Source organism: Mustela nigripes, chromosome 9 (genome assembly GCF_022355385.1).
Source record: "Mustela nigripes isolate SB6536 chromosome 9, MUSNIG.SB6536, whole genome shotgun sequence".
NCBI classification, from domain to species: Eukaryota; Metazoa; Chordata; class Mammalia; order Carnivora; family Mustelidae; genus Mustela; species Mustela nigripes.
The window spans coordinates 19,894,505-19,904,645 of NC_081565.1; the positions used below are offsets into that span (position 1 = coordinate 19,894,505).

Here is a 10,141-nt window from a genome sequence, read left to right on the forward strand (position 1 = left end):
ACTGAGCATGTGCCACATGCCGGGCCCTGCGAGAGGTGCTGAACAGGGAAGGGGGCCTCAGGAGGGTCTCAGGCTGCAGGGAAATCCCTCACACTCTTCTGGGAGGTACTGACCCATAGAGAAGCAACTCCGGGACTCAGAAGGAGCCGGGAACCACCAGCTGGTGGAGGCAGCAGTCCCCGCCTCCTGTTCAGAGCCCAAGTCAGACCTATCAGTTTGGCCTCATGCTTTTCAAAATCAGGAAATCTCTCATGTTTGAAAAATCAGAGGATCTGACCTCACCGGACCCACAGTCCCACATAGAACATCAGTCAGCTGGGCGGCCCTGGGTGTCAGACACACCACCACCAGCCCCATGGCTCCCTCTGCATGCCCAGCACAGCTCACTGGTTCCCTCGCCTTCCGGGTCCCACAAACAGAGGGACTGGAGGTCCAGCGGTAGCGGAGACAGGGGCCTTTCCCAGGCTGTTTTGGAGACTGCCCTCTATTAGCGGTGGGAGGTGAGGCAGCCTGGCTCACCCGTGTCGGTCTAAAATAAGGAGCGGCGCCTACTGGGCCAGTTCCCAGGAAAAGAACCCCAGTTCTGAGGCCATGTGGCTGTGCCCAGATTCCACTCCTCTGCTTACTAGCTTGGTGACCTTCAGCTACTCCCTTCGCCCTCTTAGAGTCTTGGTTTCCTCAACTGCAGTAACAGAACCGAGTTCAGTGGGTTGCCATGAGAATTCAGTGAGACGCTCCAAGCAAAGCCCTAGAACAATTCCTTGGGACCTGCTATGAGCACAACAAAGGTTAGCTGCTAACTTATTGTGGCACTTGTTGTGGTGGCTCCTCTACTCAGAAAAGCAAGTGAATCGGGCACCCCGCACAGTATGAAAATCCCAGGCTTCACTGCCAGCCAGAAGGCACTCTGGTCAACCACCAACTCACACATTATTCTAATCAGAAAAAGGAGAGAGAGAGAGAGAGAGAGAGAGAGATGCTTCAGGGAAGAGAGCAGAAGGCTGCACAGCAGGGGCTCCTCTTTCAGGGGACACTGCTGGACACACCCCCCACGCTGAACAAGAGATAGCGTGCAGGTCTTCATCAGGTCCTGTCCACTGGGCAGAGGAGCAAAACACAGAGTAGCTAAAAATCAGGGATTCTTGGGTGCAAGCAGGTAGGAGGCCAAGTGCATCGCATTCAGACTCAGCAAATACCTGGATGGCCTTTGCGCCGGGGGTGTGTGTGTGTCTGTGTGTGTGTGTGTGTGTGTGTGTGCTGCTGCCAGGTGGGCAATTGGCCTAGGCTCCTTCCACCACCACCCCCACCCCGAGTCCCGGCAGCCAGGGGTGAACAGGTGGTCTACGCCCAGCAACATCTCTGGGAAGCTCCCCACCAACGCGAGGTCCTGGCCTCAGAGGAAAAACTCAGCTCAAAAGATCTCACACTTACTTCCTCTGCCACGCCTACCGCCCACCGCATGCCCCTTCTCACCAAGTCGGGTGAGAAAAACAAGTCAGATCCCCATCACAAGTGACCACTGATCACAGCCATATCTTGGGGCAAGACTCAAACCACTTCCTGCCTCTTCAAGGAGTGGCTTAGAGTAGAAAGAATGTGAGCCCTGGGTCTTGGGGGAGGGAGCAGGGACAGAGGGACAGATGGATGGAAGCAGTTCCACAGCCCCTCCTCTGATCTGGCCCCTGATCCCAGTCCCAGAGAGGGGTGTTTGCTGCCATGCCCTCTCCCCTTTGCTGAAAGAACCCATCCTTTGTCTCCAGACCTGCCCTGGATTTCAGCTGGACAAGACACATGAACATGAGCACTGGCTCCCCCAGACTCTGGCTATGTAACCTGAACAGGTGCCTTCCCACTATGAGCCAGAGTTTTCCCCACTGCTAAGTGGAGACAACACACAGTGCCACCTTGTCTGCCCTGGGGCTGGTGGGGGGGCTCTCACCACAGGCCTGAAGGGAAGGGGCTTATAAGAGTGGAGTGAATAAGGGATTATCACAAACCCAAGCTAACAGACCATCTACCCAGCATGGCCAGTGTGAGGACAGGGCTGCTGGGGCTCAAACCATACCGTGAGTGAGGTCACACGGTCCAGCTGAAACTAAATAGTCTAACTGAACATGACCAAGCCTAGACCAGAGAAGGCAAAACCACACAGGACTGACAAGTAGGGGACTGAGACAGATCAAAATTAAAGGGCACCATTTGCCGAGGCCAAAATCTGGGGCCTGTGCGTTCAGTCTCCGACTGGGAAAAGAATCCCCATCTTCCCTTCCCCTAGCCCAGCGGCATGGGGCTGTCACAGCATCTACGCCTTGGGCCTACAGAGCCATAAATAAGCTGAACGACATACCTGTGCCTTCAGGTGGGAAAAGTGTGCTTAACCCCATTTTATAGACCAGACAACTGAGGCCTAGCCTTGCTGGGTGACCTGCCCAAGGACACTCAACCAATGTCGGGTATAAAGCAAAATCAATCCAACCCATGCAGTGGTCACGCCCGAGAGCCCCATCTCCACACAGCCCTGGATAACTTGCGGCAAGTGGGCGTGGCTCTCCAAAACGGATTTTCTGCGAGTATCTTATTTTAAAACCAGCCCAGGTTGTAACCCGGCTACTGAGCTCTGGGAAGTCAAGCTCCTTGGCTTCCCACCTGCTACCTCGTAACATCCTCTGGTCCAAACCCCCACGTCAACCCTTTTGCTACAACACCTGCTCCACTGACCAAACACAGTAATTGCTCGGCTTTGCTCTGGCTCCCGAGGTGAGCCCTGGCAGCCATCCCAGTCTGGCCCTGGAAAATCTGAGGCTGGGCTCCTTCGCAGGGCCGGGGACAATGCTGAGGGTACCAGCAGCCCCAGGGAACATGCCAACTATAAGCAGCAAACGCCCGAGGCCTCAGAAGGGCACCAGACCCCAGTCAACTCTGGATGGCTCAACTCACCCCTCCCTGCCAGAAGCCAGGCGGCCCAGCCAGAGGAGGAGGCAGAAGTCGGCACTGCGGTTACGGCCCCAGACTCTGGAACCCCAAGTGTGTTTAAGGGAAGGTTCAGTTCCACCCCTTCCTCTGAACTCCAGGACTGGGAGCTGTGAAGACTTGATCGCTGATAAAGAGCCAAGCTACACTTGCATACTGAAGAAAGCCATTACCAATGAAGAATAAACGAAGGAAGGTCAAGTTCTTTGTACAATGCCTTCAAAAAGCTACCACTGTTATTAACCCGGTCACATCTCCTTACCTGTCCCTCTCTCCACAGCTTAGATGACTGTGTCCTTGGTCCACTTAATACTATATTCTCAGGGCGCCTAGGTGGCTCCGTGGGTTAAAGCCTCTGTCTTCAGCTCAGGTCATGATCCCAGGGTCCAGGGATCAAGTCCTGCATCAGGCTCTCTGCTCAGCAGGGAGCCTGCTCCCTCCTCTCTCTCTGCCTGCCTCTCTGCCTACTTGTGATCTCTGTCAAATAAATAAATTTAATTTAATTTAAAAAAAATACTGTATTCTCAGAGGGGAATCAAAACGTGGATCCAGGATGGGCGGACTTCTGGAGGCATCTGTCAGGCCAAGAAGGGCTCAATCCCATTCCACTAGCCCACCAAAAGTGGTGCCCTCTCCAGCTCTGGGGCTCCGCTACAGGCCTGCAAACCCCAGCAGCAACCAGCCAGGGTTATTTTCCTTCACTCGGTCACTCGGCTGAAGTTCTGAGTACCTGCTGCCTGCCACACCCCGGCCCAGCACCGGATCTGCAGAAAGGAGCCAGCCTAGGCCCTGCCTTAATGAAGTCACCATTTAGCAGAGACACCCGGCTCTGCCCTAATGCGCTGACTAAAAGCTTTTTAAGAACTCAGTGTTGAATAACTATCAGACTCCTCTCCAGAAGGAGCACAGACGCATTGCCAAAAGACCAGGCTCATCCATCCAAATGGCCTACCCTGGAGAGAATGAAGATGCCTTCCATCAGCAGCTCTGAGCCTGATGGGAGCCCTATTCCCCCCCCCCCCCCCACCAAAGGCATAGGCGCTCTTCCAAGTATCCATTCGAAGCCAGCATCGACTTCACACTACGGATGGGGAGGATGGCAAGGAAGTGAGTCTGCCAGTGGCTGGGAAAAGGCCCCTCTCAAGGAAGGAAGTCACCAGGTGTTCTGTAGGCATTGGAAAAAGGGCTTGAGCATGGGACCACCAGGCAAAGCTGGTGGCCGCCTTCCAGATACCAGCTGGACTTGAGTCGGCTGGACCCCGTCAGGCATGTGGAGGGCCTTCTGGAATGCCCCACCAGCTCCAGCAACCAAGACTGGGATCTCAGGCATCCTCAGGAGGCCCTGGTTTCAAGCTCAGCTTTTCTCCCTGACTTTTAATACATAGGGCTAGGATTCAAAGGCCAAAGGAGAAGAACCAGTCCAGAGACACCCTTGCAGGTCGAAAATAACTATCTTTTGCGTAGCCTCCCTCAGTAGACACGCTCTTGCTCACAGCCTGTCTCTCCTTTACCCCTACAGACAACCCTCTGAGGTGGGAACTGTCAGCCCCATTTTATAGATGAACTGAGGTTCAGTGAGAGGACAAGGATAGTTCACCATCACGCAGCTCCGATTTGAGCCCTCCATGCCCCTCTTCTGGGCGGGCCTGACCGGGTGGCCTATGACACCTAACACATTTTGGTTTCTCAGTAAAACGGAATGAGTCCCAATCGAATGCCGGAATCCTGAACACCATGTCCTAGACTGCTGTGGGAAGGTTCCTTTTTCCTTCTCAGTTCAGGTTCCAAGGAGGAGAGACACTGGTTCAGGGAGGGAGAGCAGACATGGAGGGGGAAGAGAGTCTGTCAATGCGCTGGGGATCCTGACAGCTGAGCTCACATCTCTCTGGGGCTTGGTGGGGATGGCAGCAGAGGACAGACCCACCTTCGGGGATAGCATCCTCCTGGTACACAGGCCGCAGCAACTGCAAAAGAAGACAAGAATCACCTCAGCTCCAGGAATGGGGAGGGATAACCAGGCAGGAAGGGAGCATCTCAGGGCACAAAACCCAGCCACTCAGGCTAAGGAGCAGAGGGTGGTACTTGGAGGTATTACACAACCCAGAATCTTCTAGAATGCTAGAGTTGAATAGAGCCTTAATGTTCATCTAGTGGAACTCTTAGTTGGCGTCCCCAACTTTCTTGACGGTGGCTTGTTCCAAAGTGCATTCGAGGGATCCGTGGCACTGTGGGACCCTACCAGCCCAACCACGAAGGGGGCACCGTCAAGGGAATTGGGGAAATGCTGGCTTAAACCACTCTCTCCCATAAGACACCCTCAGAGCCTCGAGAAGGCCACTCTGCACTGGGAATCTCCCAGAAGAGGAGGAGAGTTTGGGGTATTTCTCAAACTTATTTGACCTCGGGACACTTTTTCCCCAGAGTGTCCCATGGGACTAACGTTTTGGTGCATGTACTCCTTGACCCTCTGTGCTGTCATGTCTGTCGGCATTCCCACCCATGACAGGGGCCGCACCCTTCTCACCACAGCCCATGCCTCTCTGTATACAAAGCACAGACCTGCAAGAAGCTCTTCCTCCTTTTGAGGTGAAGTCTTCCTCCCTGTGACATCCCGTGGGCCTGGAGTTGTGCCCTGGGCCACAGAGACCCATCTGCTCTCTCTCCCCAAAAGCAGCCAAAGCTAACACATACCCAGCCTCCTCCCTGAACCCTTCCAGCCCCGTGCAGGCTCCTCCCTTCGCAGCTTTGTGCAAGGCCGGGGACCCATACCCTTCACCTTCCTCCAGCCAGCTGTCCATACCTGGCTCCCAGGGTTCAGTGGGGCCAGGATGATGTAGTTGGGGTCAGTGGAGGTGGTGGCACGGGACAGCGCGGGCAGGGTATGCTGGCCCCCACGCTTGGCCACCTCTGTGTAGCGTTCCCAGCCCCCGAGGAGCAGCCCATCGGAGCTGTCACACACTAGGTGGCAGCTGTGGCGCTGCTCGGGCCGTGCCTGGGCCCCATGGGTGCAATTCTTCTCCCGCTTGTTGGGGGGTGACTGGAGGTCATGCGTCGACTTGCAGGAGGCCCGTCGCAGGACCCCGCCGTCTGGCCCGGGCTTGACCTGGGGAACCATGCGCCACACGAGCAGAATGATCTCACTGGGACAGCTCCTGCAGTGGCGGGGGGGTGACACCAAGAGGTTGAGTTTGGGCCAAGTCAGCCGGGGCAGGGGCCTACAGGGCAGAGAAGAGGGGTGGGGAAGGGGAGAGGACCCCTAGTGGGTGGGCAGGAAGGGAGATAAGGGAGATAAGCTTGAGACAGCAGAAGTGTCCCTCACTTAACCAGTCAAGTCTAGCTGACTGGCAGTGGCTGAAAAGGACCCCAAGGCCAAGGCCAGGTTAAACAAGAGTACCAAACTCAACTAGTGATGTGGGCCACGGGCAGAGTCTAAGCAAGGACAAGCAAGCCAGCCACCTCCGTGCAACCCCACGGTCCAGCCATTCTAGAAGTCTACCTAAAATGGTCATGAGAGTTTCACCCCAGCGGGTCGAAACTTAGGGGACCCAAACATTCTAAAGAATAATTTTTCAAGTGTGCACTTGAAACATTTGCAACATCTACCCGCCCTTTAAAAACAACGGGCTGGGCGCCTGGGTGGCTCAGTGGGTTGGGCCGCTGCCTTCGGCTCGGGTCATGATCTCAGGGTCCTGGGATCGAGTCCCGCATCGGGCTCTCTGCTCGGCAGGGAGCCTGCTTCCTCCTCTCTCTCTCTCTGCCTCCCTATGCCTACTTGTGATCTCGCTCTGTCAAATAAATAAATAAAATCTTTGCGAAATAGTAAGGAAGATACAACCAACGGGCTGAGGGGGGCCTGGGTGACTCAGTGGGTTAAGGCCTCTGCCTTTGGCTCGGGTCATGGTCCCAGGGTCCTGGGATCGAGCCCCGTATCGGGCTCTCTGCTTGGTGGGGAGCCTGCTTCCTCCTCTCTCTCTGCCTGCCTCTCTGCCTACTTGTGATCTCTGTCTGTCGAATAAATAAATAAAATCTTCAAACAAAACAAAACAAAACAAAAAAACATCAGGCTGAGCTCTGAAGTCACAGGAATAATGAGCTGGAGTAGAAAGGGCGGCCACTGGAGCCGCGACGGGAACCGCAGGATCCGCAGGACCCGCGTGAGAGTGTCTTGCCCACTGTCTGCTCTGGGATGCAGAAGTGCTCAGAGCCTGCACCTTCCATTTGCAGGCTGAGACACGGTTCCCTGAAGAGCAGAGTGAATTGCTCACAGCCACGTGGAGGAGGGGAGGGTGAGGCCTTGTGCCCGGGGTTGGGGGGAGGTGTGCCATTAGCCCGAGGCCCGGAGCCCCCCACCTCCCCTGTCACCGGATCTCATGGGCCAGCTCCACGCATTTCCAATGCTCCACAGGCCTCTCGTTAAGCTGGAGCACCGTGTCCAGCTGCTGCAGGCCTGCCCGCTCCGCCGGACCTCCTGCAGGGACAGAGAAAGGCCACCCAAGGGCTCCCGTGGGCCTAGAGTCAAGGCTTCCACAGTGACCTCACCACAGGGCAGACTGGCCCTCTCCATTTCCTCATCTGTGAAATGCCAACCTTGGTGGCTCTCAGGGGTCTTGGAGGAAGGCACCCCTTTTCCCACTCACTCTTCAGCTGTCCGCCCTTCCAGTCTTGTCCTGCCTCGGTCTCCCCAGGGCCTCCCATCCCCTGGAGAACCCTTTCTTGTTGCCCCATACTTCATTCATTTCTTCAACACTGTTCACTGAGCACCAGTCCTGAGCCCGTCCGTATGCAGGCACGGGGGAATTGGGGGTGGGGAACCCAGATCACCAAGCTCTGACTTCTCCACAATAAGGAGAAGTCTTTGTGAAAAATAACAGACGGAATACCTATTTTTAAGTGTTAATCAGGCTGGGAATAGAATAAAATACCAATTCCCAATTAAGTCCCTAAATGACTCTCATTTTCCCATGCAGCCCTTACTGAAAATATAGGTTTAGTTCCCATTTAATGTGATTGGGAAACAAAACATAAAAATCTATTTTCATTTTGATAAAAAGAAAAAAATTGTGGATATATTTTCATAAACCTCAGTTTCATCTGGGGTCATTTAAAAATATTATTCTTTTGTTTTGAAAATCCAGAACACCACTCCAGTTTGGGGCTCCCCTTTTAGATCCCACATGAAGCCAGGCACGTGGTGGTCAAGCAGGGCTGGCATCCGCCGATACACTTACCAGAATCCACAGCCTGGACTCGAACCGGAGAGTCACAGCAGATGGTGAAGCCGAAGCCGTCCTTCCCCCTCGGGATGGTGATCTAGGACACAGCCCTGCACGGTTACTCCCAGATGCCACAAGGATGCTGCCTCTGCTCCAAGGTCGGGAAGCCCACAGGCCCTGCTCAGACCTACCCTCCTTTCTAAGGGAGCTGGAGCCAAGAAGGAGGTTGGCCAGCCCTTGCTCTCCCCATCTTGGTCGAGGCATCCTAAGCACTGGGTTGTGGGCCAAGCAGGAAGGCTGAGAGCTCAAGAGGTAAATCCAGGCTGAGGCAGAAGGGTTCAGAACAGACAGAGCCTTGGCGGGGCAAACCCCGTCTTCCTCAGACCCCATAGAAACATGGTCCAGTCCAAAGAGTCCCCTGGACCTGCCCACCTCCACCTTGCCCATACCCACTGCCTCCTTCGTCCCTTCCTTCTTTCCCCCAAGGGTTCACAGAGTATCAGCCCAGGGCTGGCCCTGTGCTGAGGTCCCAGGGACAAAGTCCACCTGGGTACTGCCCTCCCAGAGCACAGGGGAGGGAAGACGGGGATGCACATACAACCTCAGGACAAGGGTCAGGGAACAAGTGCTAGGTTCTTGGGGCAGTCCATTGCTGGGGCCTCAAGGCATCCAGTGAGGGAGGACTCCCAGGGGAAGGGGCAGGTAAGGGCACAGACAGGCCCCCTGGTGGAATCTGAACTAGCCACTGACCTTGCAGTGTCTGCTGCATGGCAGATCCGCAACCCTACTTCCAGAAATTCCCTGAAAGGGCCCTGCCACCTGGATCTCTTTTGCAAGTAACACGCAATTATCGAACTCCTACTGCATGCATGCCAGGTTCTGCTGAGGTATGGAGGCACGAGGTCTTGATCTCTGGCTCCTAGAGGGCCACAAGAATCTGCAGCTCTCTCTGAGGCAAAGGATGCAACATGCACTGGAGCGAAGTACAAGCACTGAGCTGGGAACAGTTCTTTGTGTCTGACTTTGGATGGCAGGCTTGGAAACGAGCAAGTGCTTCGCGAGGACAGTCCTGCACCGTCCCACCAGCAGCAGGAAACAGCAGGGCGCAGTGCCGTCTGCTGGCTCAGTTCAGTTCAGCCTTGTTACACTGGCCCTCTGTGCATTGCCTTTCAGGCCGTGGGTGGGGTACAGAAGGCCCAGGCCCTGACTGCCCGACAAGGGATTCTAGGCTGCTCAGAGCCTAGGGGAGGGAAAGTCAGAAGAAGGGTTCACTGGTGTCCCAAGAGACTCCATAGGAGAAGTGGACACAGAGGGGACCCTGGTGAGGCACGAGGGAGGGTGTCCCAGGCAGGTTGAGGAAAAGGACAGCTCAGCAAGCTGGAAAAGGTCAAGGGCCATTGGCCTTGTCAGGAGACTCCTTCCTCTAGAGGTTGTCTTCAAGGCTGGGCGCCTGGCATTTACCTACCAGTTGTCCCAGAGGCCGGGCATGAGGAAGGGGAAGGCCGGGGGACGCAGGGTGACCAAGGCCCTCAGAGGCTGTTGGGGAGGCCCCTGAGGCCCTGCTTCCCACCAGCCCTGGGCCTGGATTCAAAGCGAGTTTGTAAAACAGGAAATCTGACAGACAAGGGGAAGGGGGAGGGGGCAGGAAAATACCCTGTTCCCATAAGAATTCTGGGAAAACATGCGGCTAAGACAGGAAGAGAAAAAAATGGAAAGAAAGAAAGAAAAACAAACTATGGAGTGACTGTGGAAAGCCCAGGCTGAGGCTGAGGGAAGCTGTCAGGAGCCCCATCCACTCCATGTGACCAGGGAGGACTTCATGGGGCCTCGCAACCCATCCTTAGCCCAGGCAGAAGCTGGGACTCCAGGGCGCCTGGGTGGCTCAGTGGGTTAAGCCGCTGCCTTCAGCTCAGGTCATGATCTCAGAGTCCTGGGATCGAGTCCCGCATCGGGCTCTC

General features: G+C 55.4%; 1 protein-coding gene across 6 annotated transcripts in view; it reads right to left on the reverse strand.

The window, feature by feature from the left end:
• Positions 1-10,141, reverse strand: part of RGS3 (regulator of G protein signaling 3) — a 117,618-nt gene that overhangs the window by 74,120 nt on the left and 33,357 nt on the right. For all 6 annotated transcript variants that reach the window (XM_059410998.1, XM_059411000.1, XM_059410999.1 and 3 more), the window contains 4 exons: positions 8,199-8,280; positions 7,333-7,438; positions 5,771-6,122; positions 4,895-4,934 (listed from right to left, as the gene is read on the reverse strand). In XM_059410998.1, the coding sequence (XP_059266981.1) occupies positions 4,895-4,934; positions 5,771-6,122; positions 7,333-7,438; positions 8,199-8,280 (580 nt within the window). The remainder of the gene's footprint in view (positions 1-4,894; positions 4,935-5,770; positions 6,123-7,332; positions 7,439-8,198; positions 8,281-10,141) is intronic.